This window comes from Anas acuta, chromosome 7 (assembly GCF_963932015.1).
Source record: "Anas acuta chromosome 7, bAnaAcu1.1, whole genome shotgun sequence".
In the NCBI taxonomy this organism is placed as follows: Eukaryota; Metazoa; Chordata; class Aves; order Anseriformes; family Anatidae; genus Anas; species Anas acuta.
In genome coordinates, this window is record NC_088985.1 from 5,027,737 (window position 1) to 5,045,574 (window position 17,838).

General features: G+C 45.1%; 2 protein-coding genes across 2 annotated transcripts; both read right to left on the reverse strand.

The window, feature by feature from the left end:
- Positions 1-70: 70 nt before the first annotated feature.
- VPS26A (VPS26 retromer complex component A) lies at positions 71-11,873 on the reverse strand. Its single transcript, XM_068688861.1, has 9 exons — positions 11,715-11,873; positions 9,908-10,057; positions 8,263-8,338; positions 5,674-5,830; positions 5,073-5,237; positions 4,501-4,607; positions 3,711-3,779; positions 2,746-2,888; positions 71-1,828 (listed from the first exon to the last, which is right to left on the reverse strand). The coding sequence occupies exons 1-9, from the start codon at positions 11,715-11,717 to the stop codon at positions 1,715-1,717; spliced, it is 984 nt and encodes a 327-aa protein (XP_068544962.1). The 5' UTR covers positions 11,718-11,873; the 3' UTR covers positions 71-1,714.
- A 219-nt stretch (positions 11,874-12,092) lies between these two features.
- Positions 12,093-13,993, reverse strand: SRGN (serglycin). The gene is made up of 3 exons (XM_068688864.1): positions 13,826-13,993; positions 12,475-12,619; positions 12,093-12,356 (listed from the first exon to the last, which is right to left on the reverse strand). The coding sequence occupies exons 1-3, from the start codon at positions 13,914-13,916 to the stop codon at positions 12,161-12,163; spliced, it is 432 nt and encodes a 143-aa protein (XP_068544965.1). The 5' UTR covers positions 13,917-13,993; the 3' UTR covers positions 12,093-12,160.
- Between the last annotated feature and the right edge of the window lie 3,845 nt (positions 13,994-17,838).

Genomic DNA, 17,838 nt, shown 5'->3' on the forward strand with positions numbered 1-17,838 from the left:
CCGGGTGCGGGGCCCGGGCTGCCCCGGAAGGGAAAGGGCTCGGCCCCCGAGCAAAAACGACCCAAATGCGTAGTGAGAATACAGCTGTTTTAATAATTGAAATAGCAGCTCAGTATGGTTCTTGTTTATTATACACGGTTGCACAATCTGAGGCTGGTTAAATACAATCAGTTTCCAAAATCTCTTAGAATAGGCTCCGGATAACAACATGCAAGTGACCATGAAAATATTTGGCTTTTTTACTTTATTCTCTTAGATTTCCATACAGGCACTTACATGAGGGAATTAAATTTGCTCTGAAAGATATTCATAGTACGAGAAGTATTCTAGCATAAAGTACACAGAATCTTTGTCTGCTTTATCAAAGTGCCACAGTAATAAAACAGTTCTTACAGAAAAGTAATTCAGTAATTTGCTTACTCAGAAAGTAAGGTTACCAATGACACTTGCACTGAAGTTGAGAAGTCTTGGTTTAAAGGCCAAGTGAACTACAAGCGCAAGTAGCCTTCCACACAGCAGGCTTCAGTTTATGCCCAAGCCACGTGTCTGATACCAGACTACATGCTCAACTGGGAGTAGATGAAGGCTAAGTCATTTAAGCTATTTCTTCAAACACTAAATGCATACAAGATGACCAAGACAAACAAGTTGCTGTGCTAGACAAGCTTCTAACAGTTTTGAGGCTTGCCTGGCTTGAAAATACCTTTCTAGAAGAGCACAAGAAGCATGTTTACCCTCATCACGGGCTTAGATGGATGAGGAAGAGGTTGTCCTTTGAAGATGTTTTGCCTTTCCTATCAAGACAATGAGGAAAAATTGAAGACAGTAGAAGCATGAAACCAGGAGGAACCACATTTTGTGCATTCGCAAAATAATCAATGTTACTAGAGTTTATTTCGTCAACAAGAGAAAGAATTACGTTCAGATACTTTACCCACTCACCACCCAAAGGTGAAATCATGAGAACATCTCCAAAGTCACTCGTTACCGGGCAATGAACCCCCAACAGTCAGGAGCGACTCAGATGAAAGGCTTAAGGGAAGAATGGCAAAGTCAGAACTTGGGGGGGTGGGGGGGGGGGAGAGAGCAAAGATGTTTTCTAACATTCTTTGCTACTGAAATTCAAAGCTTCTTAGAAACCTTGGTAAGGTGTCTGAAGGCTCCAGTTATAGTCATAGTGCATATACGTGCAGTTTGAGTTAAACCCTGTCTAATACAGTGATTAGAAGTCTTAGGACAAGTCCACCATAAACCTTTTTAGTGTGATTTAGTCATTTGCCTTACTGCCATTTCAAAACAAAACAAATGCAAATAAGCAACATCGGAAAAAGACATGCAATAAACAACATGAGAAGGGAAATGCTTTTGTTTTCACTGTATAGGTGATCAGCAAAATCAAATACACCAGCCTACCATGCGTGGAAACAACTAGATTTAAGCTTACGCATATCCAGGTGCATATAACATTACCAAATAAAAGTAAATGTGCAGTATAAAATAGCTTAAGAAAGTTCCAGTGTTTGAGAAAGCACTTTATTTTAAAGGTATATACATACTTGAATGTTTAACTGAAGAATGTTTTAGTAGTATGGTAAATGCAGCACTGCAAGACGAAGGAAGACAGTTGTAATGGGAATTTTGGCCTTCTTTCCCCACAGGCTGCTGCCATCTTTAACCTGCTGAAGCATTGCAAAGTTTTTCGCCTCCTACCAGTTCACATTTCAGGTTGTTCAGCAGATGCTTGTGATTCTGGAGATTCAAATCGCTGGTGAAAGTTTGTTCGTTGTTTCCTCAGCTTCTCAGGCGCTTTTCTCCATAAAATTATTTCCTATGGGAGGAAGCAAACACTTTTGAACCAGCCACTTACCATTAGTATCAACTATTAGTATCAACTATCAACATTTACCAGTAGTATCAACTATCACTAGGATAAGTTCCTAGATGGAATAGGCAAAGGCTTTTGAAAAACCTCTGGATCCCCATTGTTTTCCATATGCACTTCCTGTTATGTAGTTAACAGATAGATTACAATTTACATGTTTAGTTACTGCCTGAATACCAACTTATGAATACTGAGCAGTCACCTCTTCCTTAACAATCCTACTCCTCCCTCTGATGCTATTAGAAGGGTCAAGAGATTTTTCTTCCTCCTCTTCTGAAAATCCCAAACCCATCATAGCCATTGCATGTCCCAGTTACCTTCCATTTCCCACATACATAACACCTGGTCTTATTCTTTAGAAGAAACATTCTGATGTATTTTGTCAGAATCCACATGGCTTCATTCCACTGACATTTTTCGTTATTTCTTTCCCTTTAACAGGTCCTCAGCTTTCGTTAATTTTTCAGTCAATTATCTTGACCTTACTACAGTTTTGAACCTGAGATAATGCTGGGAAGGGGACATTATCTGCAGTAGTTAGAAAAGAGCGAGCACAGACATGCATCTATAGCATCTATAACTTACTTTAGCCACAAAGCATATTGTCTGGATATTCACAATATAGCATTGTTTTAGGGCACTGAGCATTATATCCTTGCTGAAGTAGTATCTGTCATACCTGACTTCCTCCTGGAACTCCTTCTGCAAGTTAATATTTTCTGTATGGCTTCCAATACATTCAACAGCAAAAATATTTACGCCATACATGAAGCATAGCTGAATATACACTCTAATGTACAGAATATCCAAAGCAGCATGCAAAACACCCCAGAATTCTGCAGTGAAATCCCTTTAGACCATACCTGTTGTTTAAAGTATCGTCTGTCTTCTTCATCCACAAGCACAAGATTTAAGAAGTACCTCACTGAAAACTTCTTGTTCACATCTCTCATTGTAGGAGTTGGGTCATAGCCCGCTAAGAAGAGTCTGATAGGAATCGATTCACCTTGAAAAGGAAAGTTGCAATTAGTTCCTGAAAACTGGGTAATAATATCAAAAGCCCAGCAAAATAAAAGCACCTTCACAAGTTCTGTGCCTCTTCTTTCTGCAGGGGAAAAAGGGAACACCAGACTTCTGAAATCTGAGGCAAGAGGACGAGTCCTCTCACCAGTAAGTCACTTGTACCTCATTAGGTTTCAGATCATTTAAGAGCCTTCCACACAGTCATCAGAACCAGCTCCCACTAGTAGCAGCAAGCAAGTGGGAGTCTAGATTAAAATTTGATCATCACACTTAGATGAGACCTAAGTTACACTATCTTGTGCTACTGAAGCACCTTCACAGTACTGCTGCCACCTATGGCATCTACAAGCATTTGCATGTCTGAGTCCTGAACTCAGGCAGTAACTGCTCAGAGCTGGAATGCTTGATTAAAAATTAAAAAAAAAACAACCTCAGGTGAGTATGAAATCAGAAGTGGAAGCATTTTTGTCAGTAGAAGCAAAGTAACCAAGCAAGACAAAAAGAAATTGCATCTTGAACTCTCTACAGATGATTTACATCACAGAGTCAGGTTTAAACTGAAGTGATAAATTGATCAATCAGAATTTTCAATGATAAGTGTAAGAATTACTAGGGTCCCAAGTAAAAGTCCTTCAGTTAGTGAAAATGCCAGTTTTAAATAGGAAAATCCAATATTATTACAGCAACATAAGTAGAAAGGTGTTCTCTCTAAGAAAAGGTTACACAAGTCACGCTTATAATCCACATATTTTTAGGCAGTTAACTAAGAATATTTACCCTTCAAAATACAATCACAAATATTTACCTTTAACTGGTGCGCCATCCATTATTTCATACTTGGCAATGGTTTCAGTCTCCGTTGTGGTACTAGGTCCTGATAAAACAAGTTATCACTCTGAGAACACATGCTTCAGTTTTAAACATATTTACAAAGCTTTATCACAGCAATTCCTACTCCACGGCATTTAAATTACATGCCACCAGATTATTTTTTTGCCTTTATTTTGTATTTACACAGTTAAAGTGAGCAAAGCCAGCTCCTAGACAGAGTAACTACTCTTCATTATCTCCCCCCAGCACTGACACAGAAGAGGCAGTAGCCAGTGCTTCAAAGGAGCCCTCAGTATGCAGGCTTTAAATAAAGGACTAGCATGCAGGGTAAGGTTTGTGAAACTGTTCTGCCTTCCTAGTCCCACAGTGTGCAAGCCCAACCTGCAATAATCGAGCTGTTTCTGCCTCAAAGCCCCTAGATGTTTTTATCACATCAGTTTTAGGCATTTCTAGAGCCAGGGAGAGATTTCATGCCACTCTTTACCAAGCCCACTTCACTAGCTTTACTCTGCAGAGGCAAAGAGGTCTTCAGCATGCATTTTGCACCTCTTCCCTTGTTTGTTATCTATCAAGGCTGCTTAAGCTGCTGTATATTTTTTTGAACAGGTTCCATTTACAGTGGTTCAAGTTTGTGAACCCAGCCTAACATCAAAGCGCCAAAACAATGCCACAGACCTCAAGTATGATAATTGCAGCACAAAATGCAAATAGTTATCAAACATCAGTGAGGAAGAAGCCCATCTTTTGGGCTTTGTTTCTCTTACCAATTCCAGTAATCTCCTTTTTGATCAGCTGCAACTCCATGTGCTGAATTTTTATTCTCACTAAGAGGAAATAAATTTTCCCAACAATCACGTCCTTTAAGTGGTATCTTCGAAAGAACAGAACAAGAGGGGCTCGTTAATTGGAAAAAAAAAAAAAAAAAAAAAAACACTTTTACACCTTCTTCAATCAATTTCTACAGGCAGTTACCTTATCTGCCCCTTCATTACTCAGACCTCACTTCCCCACCAAGCTAAATATCTCAGCCACACTGGTGCAATTAACACCATTCAATCACTGCAGTATTGGTAAACGAAGTACTGTAGTTTTATTCAAAAATCATAAACGCAGAAATCAAGTCCTAAGCACCTGCAGTGACCTTCCTATTAGCACTGAAGGCAGAACAGAGAAGAAAAGCCATCATTATTAATAACCAGGCAGCTCAATACCAAAGTCACTGAAAGGTATCGCTTTCCTTTTCAACTCCCTAGTGCCACACTGTTCATCAAGTATTCCGTATCCTACCCTTTTCTACCAAAGTATTTACCTGTGTTTCACTCTAAGTTCCACTTACTTTGACTTATTGTATTCAAACTCTATATGAAGACAGTCTTCAATGCCTACTTCCATTTTAATGGAGTTGTTTACGTCCGGGTAGGTAGCAAGCTGGTGAACAATCAGATCGTATTCTTTCACCATGTCTGACAGTCGTCTCACTATTGTCACTTTTAGAAAATACCTAGAAAGAAAGCCATGAAAGGTAACCAGAATTACATAAGCAAACATCTTCATGTTCTGACATACAAATCGTTCTTTCAAAGACCACAGTAAATTATCTTTAAGACTGAGCAGAAAACAAAGACACCAAAATACAAGACAGTGCTTTTAGGTTAAAAAAAAAAAAAGTTTGTTTTTAAAGGGAAAGATGCAGACTGTTTTCATTTGCTTGAACTGAAAGAGTTTGATCTACGCAAACAACATCGTGTTACAATATGAGCAATTCCAAATAATATAGTAGAGGCAATTCTCAACACCATGAAACAGGGGACACTACTCACTGTTAAACATGATTTCAAATCCAAGGTGTGTGGGGGCATGAGGGGGACAAGCACAACTGCTAAGCTATGAAATATCCAGCAGGATAAGAGGGGAGAGAAGACCTAGGGGTTACAAACCTCAGCCGGACGTTGGCACCAATGTATGATTCATATGGCTTCTCAACCTGCATGAATTCGAAGTCATAGTTTCTGCTCTGGGTCAGTTCTCCAGGTAAGGCAAGTTCCTTCACTAGGTTCACAAATTCATGAGTATTGCTTTTGTCATTGAAGAGCTCTACAGTTGAGGAAGAGGAAAGTGGGTTTCAGCATTTATTTTTAGCAAACAAAACTGTCTCTAACTTGCCAAGAGCAGATGGGAGAAGACAAAAGCAAGTAATTTGATGTGAGCAACACATTTGACCAGATGTTTTATCCAGCTTTTCAAAGCTATCTTCTGTTTTAGCAACTTACAGTAAGCATTCCTAAAGAGCCAACCACAGTGAAAAAGAACACATTTGAAGCTTCACTAACATCGGATTTATTCTTTCCTCCCTTTCTTTAAATGACAGTTTAGCTAGCTTTATCAAGTATTTCTTGCCTTGCATCCTTCGTAAAGGCCATTGCTCAGTTTTGGCTGATGATGTGTATTGCTGGAAGTACAAAACTTAATGGGCTAATCTTGCTTTGCTTAAGGACATGCCAGTGATCCCAAACTGTATCCTGCAGGCCAACAACACCTATCAAATGGTTTATCATTACCACTGATATAAGTTCTTTTAGAATAATTGACCTTTCAAATAAGGTCATTTGAAAACGAGTTCTTAAGACATTAGCATACACACACCAGTATCACACAGGAACCACACCTCCAGTCCCTAGGCCAGACCACTGTGATTATTATTCACCTGTAGCTCTATGCCATGAAATCCTCACATAGATAAAAAGTTAGAGAAACATAACATGGTCATTAAAAGACTACCCACTTTAGTACATTATAAAAGCTGCTCACAATTCACACCTAAGAACATCAGGTAAGAACAGAAGCGGCAGTTGAAGTGGTTGTACACGGATTGAAACATTCCAGAAGAGAATAAGCAAACATCTACTTCACAGTTTATCACTGCAAATTTGATAGAAACTTGTATGTTCACTAGTAACTGCTTATTTTCTGATACAGCCAGAAATAAAAGGTGTGCTTTGTTTGCTACGACAAGCATTTAAATAACAAAAGGTCTGTTTCCTGTTGCATGTCCACTATTTTTTGTGCCAGTCAGAGAAGTACTCTGAAGAGTAGGTTTAAAATATGCTTGCGACATGCAGCTAAAGCTAGTCTCCATGTAGTGCAGAGAGAAGTCACTCTAACGGGATGTTTTTTGTATTAACTATGTTAAAACTTGAAAGGATACAAAGAATTATGAACAAGTAAAATAAGCAGTAGCTTAAGCCACTCCTGTGCAACTCCTTGAGAATTTCTAAACTTGTAGCACAAGAGAAAGACCCAGAAAAATATAAAAATTGATAAACTCCATCAAGTTAAAGCCATTCAGAGAATACAAATCATCCACCAGAGTAGATGAACATAGATACACAACTATTGGAGGGCAGACAACAGGCTGAACAAAGCTGACATATGGGAGCTGTTTTTTCTCCTAGGCTTCTCAACACCTCATTTCCTTCGCACTGCTGTTCCACTCTACCAGCCTGCTGTTATGGCTCCACTGATCAGATCCTCGAAGCATAAAGCAGCAGGTGTCAGAACTCAGTCATACTTGCTGCACAAGGGTTCACACGAAGGGTAACGAAGCCTAATGACTGAGCAGAAACAGAGCGATCTGTTAAATGCCAACCCAAAAGTCAATTTTATGTCAATTTTTTAGTGAGGTTTACTTCCAATGGGGACAACAGTGCAAACAGCCCTCTAACAGAGAAAGAAGGGATTTCAGCATCAGCCTCAAGAAGCTGAGGTTACTTGGACTGCTAAGAGGTTAGACACGATCAAGGTTCTTCACAGCTCAAAACAAGATCTGGTATAGTTAAAAGATAATTATGTTTATCATGTCAATACCACATCATCTTGCTAAAAGGCACACAGATCCTGTGAAGCTTCAACGGTACTTTATGTTAGCAATACAAAACTGTAGTTACTGCTTCTCTAAAGCAAAGAATTATTTCCAGAAGTGTTTAACTGTAGGCTGTCCCATCATTTCTTTTCTCTCTCTTGTCTTTCAGAGCCAGAATTCAAGACTAGAATTAAGGAGTCTAACACAATAGGTACACCTGATATTTTGGCTTGAAACCTTAAATATAGACAAAAGGCACAAGCAAGAAAAAAAAATAAATGTTTTGAGTTGTTTTTTCAAAACAGGGTCATTCACCACCTATAATTAGTGGAGAACATTCTTAAGTTATAAATGGACTGAAATACATGAAGCTGAAACAATGTGCATCATGGTTACAAGTTTAGATTTCAGAGATCTTGAGTGGTTCTTAATCAAGTTCTTAGCCAGACGAAATACTTGCCAGCCCAGTTCTCCCTCACATGTACACATCCTCCCTTCCAGTGATTTTCTGACTAGCACAAATTAGTATGTCACTTGTGTTAAAATTAGTAGAATACAATCTTCCTTTGGCACTTGTCATCTATTAACCCAAACTGCTGACAGTCGCATATGCAAAGTTGCACACACCACACCCACCTAACATCCCCTTCATAGTTTCAAAACTCACCAATCTGTCCTACAAATTCAATTCTAATTCCTTGGTGCTCTAGTCTCTTCCCATGCTGTTTAAATGAGATGTTTACCTACAAAGGCAAAAAAAGAAAAGTACAACAGTTAAAAGTTAATACTTTCACTTAATACGTGGTCTTAATACAGGCATGTAGCAATTTCCTTTTTAAAAGCTGCAACTCTTCTCAACAGCACTACCCGAGCTTGAAAAGAACTGAGTCAAACAGCTCATTAAAAAATTAAGCATAACCGAGGCCCCGCTAAAGCCTCTGAGAAAAATCTAGCCATCCATGAGACTGAACTCAGTAATCAGCCTTGAAACCCTCGAGCCTCACAATTAGGGGCCCAGCCCCCAGCTTCAGTAGAGCTCACATAAGCCAGCTGTGACTTCCTTGCCATCTTTGAGGGCAGAGAGCTTCAAAACATTTGGAAGTCTGAAGAAGAACTCCCATTAGATACATTCCTCTCAAGTCAAGTGTGCTCAAATCCTTTCCTCAGCAGAAATAGAAGCATTAGTCTGAGACAAATCAATGTTTCTGCACTGGGCAGCTACTACCAGAGAAACTCCTGTACCTTAAAATCCAATATATCATTGATATCCGAGTAGAAATCACTTGAATGGTCTATGTCTGTGATGAAAAGAAGGGAAGAGACAGAGGGAAGCTGCCCTGTAAATTACTGTTCTCCCAAACCCCCTGATCCCACTGTGCTGGTGTTAGTCAAAACTCATCAGGCATCTCTCAGGATGTGCTGATGTAAGCAAGAAGTCATTAGGTCAGTGAACGTGTAAAAGCCAGTTCCTTCTGTTCAAATTTGAGGCCTGTCTTGCAAGAGTTTCACATCCCTGAAAGGATCTTCGTAGAAAAGCAAGCTCATAACATGGGAAGATAACTAAAGAGCAGGAAGGTGCCCAGTGACAATCCGTCAGTCACGACTGAACTGGGTATTTAGAAGCCAGTCCTAGAACCCAACAGCTGGCCCAAGCTTCCTGGAGGAAGAGTGAATCCTACCAGAAATATTCAGAGAATGACTCCAGTAAAACCAGTGATAGTAAGGACTTCTTGTGGGGGAATTCTGAGAGATGAGGAATCCCTCTGGTAATTTTAACCGCATTTCCCCACCAAGAACTCCTGTTGACTCAACAGCCAGCTGAACTTAACATGCTGCCCCTTTGATGTAGTTCCAGAAACCACTTCAGGGCATGAAATGTAAGGCTTAGCTTCAGGGTATGCAAAGCAGGTTGGCTGCACCAGCCAAAAATTGCTCTTACACACATGGGAGTTGTGGATTTCAGAGTTCAAGGGGAAGGGCGGGTCCAGTTTGGAATAACTTTCTTGTCAGAAGCAGTGACAGGATTGCACATGGTTGCACAAACAGCGTATTCATAGAAACACGAAGACCAGAAAAGATTATCAGAAACAACCATGAACAAAACATTGAAAAGGCTCAGTTCTGTTGGCTGCCTGAATAACTATGATTAAAAAGACCAGATACAGGAAAATAGCATTTCCTTTCAGTCCCAACACAACCTGAAATGGCCATGCTTGCTTATGTTTGCTCATTTCATTTCCTGTATGCATTAGCAATCAGTGCAGTAATTAATTGCCACTCAAAAAAAAAAAAAAAAAGAAAACTAGAGTTACCTTTCCTGAGACAGATTCACCATCGTAGAAGAGAAAATGCTTTTCTACTTTACCATCTTCTGTTTTGATTTCTGCCGTTTTCCGTGTTTCAGCATCATTAAGAATAACGTCAATCTCACAAACGGGACTGAAGAAGCCTCCAAGAAAACTCTGGAATGACAAGAATTAGGTAAATGACTTCACAGAGGGCACCCCATTTTAAATGCAGGATCTCCTTGCAGCTGTGCACCATATACTGGGCAAAAACACTCGTGTTTCCATGAAATTAGGAAGCCGTTCTGCATTAAAGACCCAAGATGTAGCAATGACAGAAGAGAGTTGTTCACCTAGCGAGTAGCTGCAATCACAGCAACAAGCAGCAGTTGTACTTGCAAAAACGTGATGTTTATTATTAAAGTATGCAGCATAGCTGCCATCATTACTGCTACCTTAAAATGATAATAAATATTTGTGACTGTTGCAAACAACTTTGGTTTCTGCCGCTGCAGCATTTCATGGCATTTACTGCTAAACCAGTGATTTCACTTTGAAAAAATTAATCCCTTCTAACCACACACCAAAAAAAAAATCTTGTTAACAAGTTTTTTCCACCTGGGTGAGGATTTGAGCTATTACGTCAAAAATACGCATTGTTTGATCCCCACTGTTACTTACTGCGTGAACAGCAGCAACATCCCGACCAGAAGTAAGAGGAATGATGGAGCAAAGCGAGGTGAGAAGAAACAGCTATCAGGGGAATATTACAGAAGCTCCTGGCTGGCAAAGTTCAATAAGGAACTTTTATTTGCTGCCTCTTCCTACGCCCTGTAATTCTCTTTGGGAACAAAGAGAGCATTAGCGGGCTCAGGAGACAGCAGCTCTTCACACAATCTACCTTAACTACTCAACCCTGCCATCAGATGCCTCGCATGTTGCAAGTCTGTCTGTAATCCTGCTCCAGGCACCGATGTGCTGTGAGCTGTAGCTGTCTGTCCTCGCCTTGCAGCAGCATTCCCTAGGCATCAACTTCTGAGCGTTATCAGACAAGCGAGCAGGGAAGATCATCCTTTGACCTTGCACACAAACATTTCTTACGAGAAACTGGAAAACATGTTTGGCAGCTCTGTGGGAAACTCGACAAGGTTGGTGTGAAATCCCAGAGTTTTCCTAGGAATTAGGCACTCATCTGCTTTGATGTTCTGAAGCAGACAACGCTTTGCTAATTCAGGACAATGTTATGTTTTTAAGAAAGCATTTTGCTTTGAGAAGTTACACTTGGTTCTCAGTAAGGGCATCCGCTTTAGTTAGTGGATTTGGGTATAGATATAGCAGTCACCCTCATTTCGCTAATTTAACCCTAAAGAGTGAATACACACACATTCAAATATTCTGGGGACCTCAAGTTTTAACTGTTTAATTAGTAATAAACGGAAAATAAAAAATCTAAAATACGGTTTGATATGAATCGAGCTGCCTAGCAGCAGGAGCACCGAGTAACGTCTCACAAGAGGTGGTGCAACACGGAGCTCTAGGACAGCGACCCCACAAGCCTGAAGTGCCCTGGGGTGGGTTCCAGAGCCAGGCAGCCCCGGATCCCCTCACACAGCCGGGGACCGGAGCCCGCCCGGGGACCCCTCAGCTCCTCTGAGGGCAGCCGAGGCAGGTGGGCAGCCTGAGCGCTCCCCCAGGCAGGAGAGGCCGAGAACGGGCGGAATGAAGGCTCCGGCAGCCGCCCCCACAGCTCCCCGGCCCCTTTTTCGCCCGTTTCTCGCCCGTTTCTCGCCCGTTCCCCCCCCGCCTCAGGCGGCCCCGCCCCGCCCCCACTCACCATGGCCGCTGCCCGCCGCCGCCGCGCGCCACCAGCCCCCGGCCCGCGCCCCTGTCATGTGACCCTCCGCGCCGCCACGGCACGCCCCGCCCACGCGCCCGCCACGCCCCCGCCACGTGACGCGCCCGCGGGGCGGGAAGGGGGCGGCGCATGCGCGGAGGGAAGGGGCGGGAAGGGGCGGCTGTGAGGGGAGGAGCGGGGGGGGAGGGGCGGCGCTGAGGGGGAGTGGCGGGAGTGTCACAGCGCCGCAGCCTTCAGCCTTCACAAACGCCTTTAATGTAGCGAAACAGCGCGGTGTTGTGCCCCAATAAACGCTTTTAATGTACCAAAGCAAGCCAGCGTCCAGCCCCAATAAAGACATTTACCGAGCGAAAGCCGTTCAGGGTTATAAGGCAAGGGTTTTTATTGAGCGGGGGCGGGGGGGTCCCGGCATGGCGGCCGGGGCCCTAGAGGAGCAGAGCCTCCTCCGACAGCCGCAGCCCCAGCCCCGGCGGCAGCTCGGGTCCCCGGGCAGCGCGGGGGGCCAGGATGGCCTCGGCTCCAGAGCCCGAGGCCGGCTCCATCTCCAGTGCCGTGTCCAAGCCGGAGCCCGATTCCTCCTCGGAGAGCGGGAAGATGTCGCTCATCTGGTCGCTCTTCATCCTGAAACAGCAGCGGGTTCATTACACACACACCGTTTCCCACGTTATTTACCAAATATCACGCTCATGGGGCCAGACAAGCCACGGCCCTGCACGCCCACGGCACTGTGTGCACTTACGGGGACGGGTCGGCCACGGGAGGCAGGATCCTGTTGGCACCGCCATGGGGCAGGAGCCAGGGCGCCTTCTCCTCAATGCAGTTGGGGGACCAGGCGTCGGGCCGGCACCTCACCCTCTTGTAGCGCGCCTTCTGCACGGGGGCACCTGTGGGAGCAGCCCGCGTTAGCCACCCGCACCCACCGGTCCCGACGTGGGTGTCGCAACGGCAAAATTACCCAACCCCACCGCCACGGCTCAGTGCCCCCCAGGCCAACGGTGATGAACAAGTCCTCCAAAAGGACCAAAAGGAGAACACGGGGATGGAAGCAACAGTACAGCATCTTTCTTTCCAGTCTCGTTTAATTAAACTTGTTCTGAAGCCTCCTGGCACATCCTCCTCCTTTCAGCACTCTGTGTAATTTTTCTCAGTTTCTTGGGAATATCTGCCTGTAATTACGGCTCTCTGTTGCTCCATGTACTGCCACAGTGTGCTGGATGACTTACCGCTTCCTCCTACACTCTTCTGTCAGAGAAGAAGTCTCTCAGGTAGGATTTCCTGCTGCTTTCGCAGCATATTCCCTTTTCTTATTTATTTCTCTTAGCGTCTTATGGAGGTTTTTTAAAACAGCGGCAACAAAAGAAACAACCGCAGCCGAATACTTGTTAAATAAGCATTATACAGAAAGCAGGCTCTAAGCTCCGAAAAATCCTCCTCAGAGCACAAACAGCAGTAGGTGCATAATGAAAGCTTCTCGCTGCCATAGCCATAGTCTGGCAAGAAATTATCCTACACATCGTTGGTAAGTGCCACTCTCTTACAAGAAGGGAATCCACAAGGCATTTGTCATGATGAATCAACATTTCCTTTTCGTTGTTTTAGTGCTGCGTGTTGCAATTTTCTCTGTACTGAATAAACCGTTTAATTTCCTCACACTTACGTCCGATTTCGTTTCCTCCCTCCCACAAGTAGAGCAGAGAAGTTATGACATGGGGACTGCAACAGCCTGACTCTAGAGCTGCGTAACAGAATATCAGGAGATAACCCGACCCTTGACAAAGGGCTGGTTAAAAATATCTATATCGGCATATATTGGATAGATGTGTACATAGAGTAGCTTATTTTACAAAGTCTTTTTCTTAGACGGGCTGGGCGAGGGACGCAGAAAAGTTCCACTAGCAAAAGGCAGCTTTTCTTCCAATTCTCCCTTCAGAAAACAAGAAGCTAGCAAAGCAGGTTTCCTAAGCAGACCTCGTTCCTCCCAGAAGAAGGTCAATTTGAAAGATTCTCCCTTAAATTTGGAGGCTGCTTCATTGGCCCACACTGCCTCACCCAGAAAGAGGATTACAGAGAGAACAACCGCTCGGCGTTACCTTGCGCTGTGCATCCCACAAAGAGGATTACACAAACGGCCAGGAAAATCCTCCTGCTACATCTGACTGGGAGCTGCATTTTGGCTGGCATTCCTCCTCTCCCCGCCAGCCTCCACTGCGGCCTCGCGCTTCAGAAATACAGTGAGGCGAGGAGACCGACTTTTAGACAAGGTTTCCGAAACCTCAAACCCAACCCATAACCTGCGTCACCGCTTCCTGATTGACTGAAGTGAGGCATGTGTGGAAAAGCCCAGTGCTCCGGCCCCCCACTTCCCCACCGGGCACCGAAATCCCCACCCCGGTGCTGCCCACGGGCAAAGGCAAACCCACGGCAAGCCCACCAGGCACACGGGCCAGGCACACATCCCTGCCCACCGCTCTTTCCTCCAGCCCACCGTGTTGTTGCATTGGCAACTTTTTCATTGGGATTAAACCAGCCAGGCTTGAGTTTAGCCAAGAATAAATCAGGCACGAGAAGGCAACGGCAGTGGTGGGGTTTTTCTTACTCATACCACTCCCCACCAGGTTAAGCCGGGCAGAGATGTGGGGGCCAGCATGCTGCCAGCACCTCCCGCAGCACCGCTGAGCACGAGCTGTCTGTGGTGAATCTATTTTTATGAGGTGGAAAGTCCACCGAGGCCCCGGCGGTGCTTCTGCTCAGCGGTGACTTTCCCTGCGATGCTCCCTTGGATTCACTGCCCGACAAGGGGCTGCGAATTCTTCCCATTTGTTTTCCATTTCCACATGTGGTTTTTCCAGCATGGGAAAACCAGGAGACTGTAAGCTAGCACGAACAGACGGGCTTGCAGGCAGCAGCTATCTGTACCGACTTCTCTACTTTGTATTTTTAGCATCAACTCTGTGTTGGTTTTTGTTTTCTTTTTTTTTTTCTTTTCTTTTCTTTTGAGGTGGTTCTCAGCACATCAATAGGAAACGGAGCAAACACATGCAGGTTGTCATCCCTGCCGTCACACCTCTGACTTTTCCGCTGGTCACGGGCTCACGGAACCTTCCCAGGCCCCCCCCGGGTCTGGGCTGTGTCCGTGTGGGCAGGGGGACAGCTCACAGCCCCCTCTGCAACAGCGATAACCCTGAAACGAGCCATTGTGGGGCTGTCGGAGCATCCTACTGCCACTGTGCTGAAGCACTGCTGCTGCTTTCAAATCACGTGTAAGGCAGATTAAGGGCTTTGCATTTTTCTAAGGCATTAATTTGGGGGCAGGGAGAGGGAGGGGGCTGCTTCTGGCCCCTTGCGCAGACACCTGGGATTCCTCCCAATGTGCCCAAAATGCCTGGAAATAGCCCCAAAGCAGAGAAGAACCATTTCAAAGTCTCAAGTGATGAACAGCTCCTCAGTCATAACTCGCAGGGCTGTTTTATCTCCCACTTTACCTCAGGAGTGATGAGTAATTTATAACATCAGTAAATTGTGATCGTGCTGTGAGAATGCCCAGCATGACAGCAGCTATCCTGCCATTGACAACGGAGGATTTAGGGCAAGAAACTTCCCTCCTGGTGGCCCCGTATCATGCAGGTACAGGGGCGAGGCGTTGTCCACCCAGAGGGGGGTCCTGATAAAGAAGTTCCTCATTCATAACTGCTCAGAAATCAGATAAAGCCCAACTGCTGCGGGGTCACTGCACGCTCAGGGGTCACTGTTATCTACACAAACATATTACACATCGATGCGTTATCTGTAGGTCACTGTGCTGGGGACTGGTGGTACAGAAAGGCTACGCTTGTGCTGAGCAGCGCTGGAAAAGAGGCTAAAGGGAGAAGGATGGCCACGGGCATCACAGCTCGACAAAGAGCTGATGAACCCAGGAGGTAGATTTGGGACCCTTGAGGGGATTTCTAAGTCCAGCCTGGAGCCAGGATGGACTTAGTCCTAAGTCCACCCTGGCTGTGCCTGAGCCCAGCGCCTGGGATGCTGGCGCATGGCAGCCCGCACGGCACGGCATCCCTCTGCCTCTCGTGCCGTAGCCTCTTGCCTCCAAGGGCAGTATCAGGACCTGGCCCGTGAAGATAAGATTCAGATCTCACAAGAAGTCATTGCCACTCACGTGCGTTGCACAGAAATCTGACGTTTGCTGCCATCTAGATCGCGCAGAGGAGCAGCTCCCTGTTTTTTTCCCATGATAAAGGCCAACAGACACCCAGAGAGAAAAGCCACAGCTGCACGGGCACCGAGCGCTGCGGATGGTCCACAGGAAGCTGCCACCAGCGATCTTGGTCTGTCAGAAACAGGGCTCTGCCAGCCTGGGACTGGATTCATCCCATGTGGTGCTCCCAGCAAACGCTGCAGTAGGGATAGGACAGGCTGATGGGGGTGGTCACACCCAGGAGCCCCTCCTGCTAGCAGAACTTTGTGCCTTTATGGCGCAGAGAGAGGTGTGCTCTTACTAAAGCCCTAAGTAACATAGGCAGCTTGGCACCGTAAAAAATAAGACAGAGCACGTGGAGAAGTTCAGGAGAAGGATTTGAGAGTAATTTGCAAATACAGGAGGTTGTGCTGTTCCTTATCGTCCCCTCCTCTCCCTGAGCCTGCAGACCACGCTGGGCTGGTGGTCATCAGCTCCAGCATCACCCCTGCTGTCCTCTCATCTCTATTGCACAGAACCTGATGTCACTTTTGGCCCACCAGTGCCTCTGTTATGTGCAAAGTCCTGGTTTTCTGGCAGAGGGAGGCTCTGAGCTGACCTGACTGCCTTCTCTTGTGGGCTGCTCTGAAGCATCCCTGGAGGCTGCTGGACTCCTCTGGAGACGGGCTCCAGGCGAGCAGAGTTTCATGGCCAGCACTCAGAGCTGCTGGAGAGCCTGGGAACCACTTTCTCTTCCTCTCCTCCGAGAGGGTTAACTTACAGGAAAGCATCTTGCTAATTCCTTCTTTTTGCCCCCTGTGTTTCAGACCGGGACGTTGGAGCTCTCTGACGCACGCCCTCGCTGTCCTCTCACAGTGCCCAGTGCCTGACGTCTCGCTCCAACTTGTCCATCGCAGCCTTCACTCATCACTCACCCAATTCCTTTTTGTTCTGTCAGCAAAGTCTACTAATAGCTCTAACAGTGAAATACTTGCATCACTGCTCGACGTCTCTTTCGCAGTGTCAATGAGCATGTGAGGAGACTTTCAGCATTTCTGTGCACCAGATGAGAAAAAACCTCCAGCACTAAACACGTGAGCATTGCCACAGAACACCTGGATAACTGTGCTCTTCCAAGCTGCTGTCAGTCACTTCTCCAGACAAACTCAAGATATTTTGGTGGCTGTAAAAGGGGCTGTGCTTGGTATTCCCTCCCCACACAGTCTCTCTGGTACAACGCTCACATCTTTGACTGTAAATGCCCAACTGTGAGCTTTTGGAAAAGGGCAGGCAGGCAAACGGTTCTGGTTAGGAAATCACTGATTGCTCAGACATCTCGCTGGGATGAGGAAGAGCGAGACGTGATCAACTAAACAGCGAAATTAAAAAGTGCCAGCAGGCACTTCGAAAGAGTTACTTGGAAGCACATGAGCCACGTCTTTAAACGGAATTCAAAATCTGCATTAATTATTCCTGGCAAGCTCTAAAGTAACCTAAAATGTTGCAACTGAGGAGGAAAAAGTTGACAAATGCTTCCAGCCACAAATGTACACACTTGATGTTAACATAACAGTCTTCACTTCTGTAACTGCAAGGCTGTGAAGGGGTCAGCCTCAGGGACGCCAGCCGAGGTAGGGGTCCTGCTGGTGGGACTGGGGCTGGTTCTGGGCATTTTATAACAAAAAGTTCCACAGAAAACATCAAAGCAGCAGTGATTATCTCAATCTTTTAGAAGAAACACACAAGTAAAGCTCATCTTCACTGAGTGCTGAGAAAAAGGGAAAAAAAGAAAAAAAAACAAAACAAAACAAAACTGAAATGCCTGAAGCCGTAAGTTAAGCAGATCAGCCTTGTATCTCGTTGTCTGATGTTGAGCTTAATCAGGCTCCTGCAATGTTTCCGGACGTGGGGCTGCTGCAGCGATCACACCCA

Bases quoted from the DNA above. Each gene is read 5' to 3' on its own strand.
- VPS26A (XM_068688861.1), bottom strand. The intron at 8,339-9,907 runs GTAACTCTAGTT...TTGCCTTTGTAG, and splicing joins GTGAATCTGTCTCAGGAAAG to GTAAACATCTCATTTAAACA. The intron at 1,829-2,745 runs GTATGGTCTAAA...TTCCTCCCATAG, and splicing joins GACGATACTTTAAACAACAG to GAAATAATTTTATGGAGAAA.
- SRGN (XM_068688864.1), bottom strand. From the start codon at position 13,916: ATGCCAGCCAAAATGCAGCTCCCAGTCAGATGTAGCAGGAGGATTTTC. The intron at 12,620-13,825 runs GTAACGCCGAGC...CTGCTCCCACAG, and splicing joins TGTGGGATGCACAGCGCAAG to GTGCCCCCGTGCAGAAGGCG. The intron at 12,357-12,474 runs GTAAGTGCACAC...CTGCTGTTTCAG, and splicing joins CCCGTGGCCGACCCGTCCCC to GATGAAGAGCGACCAGATGA.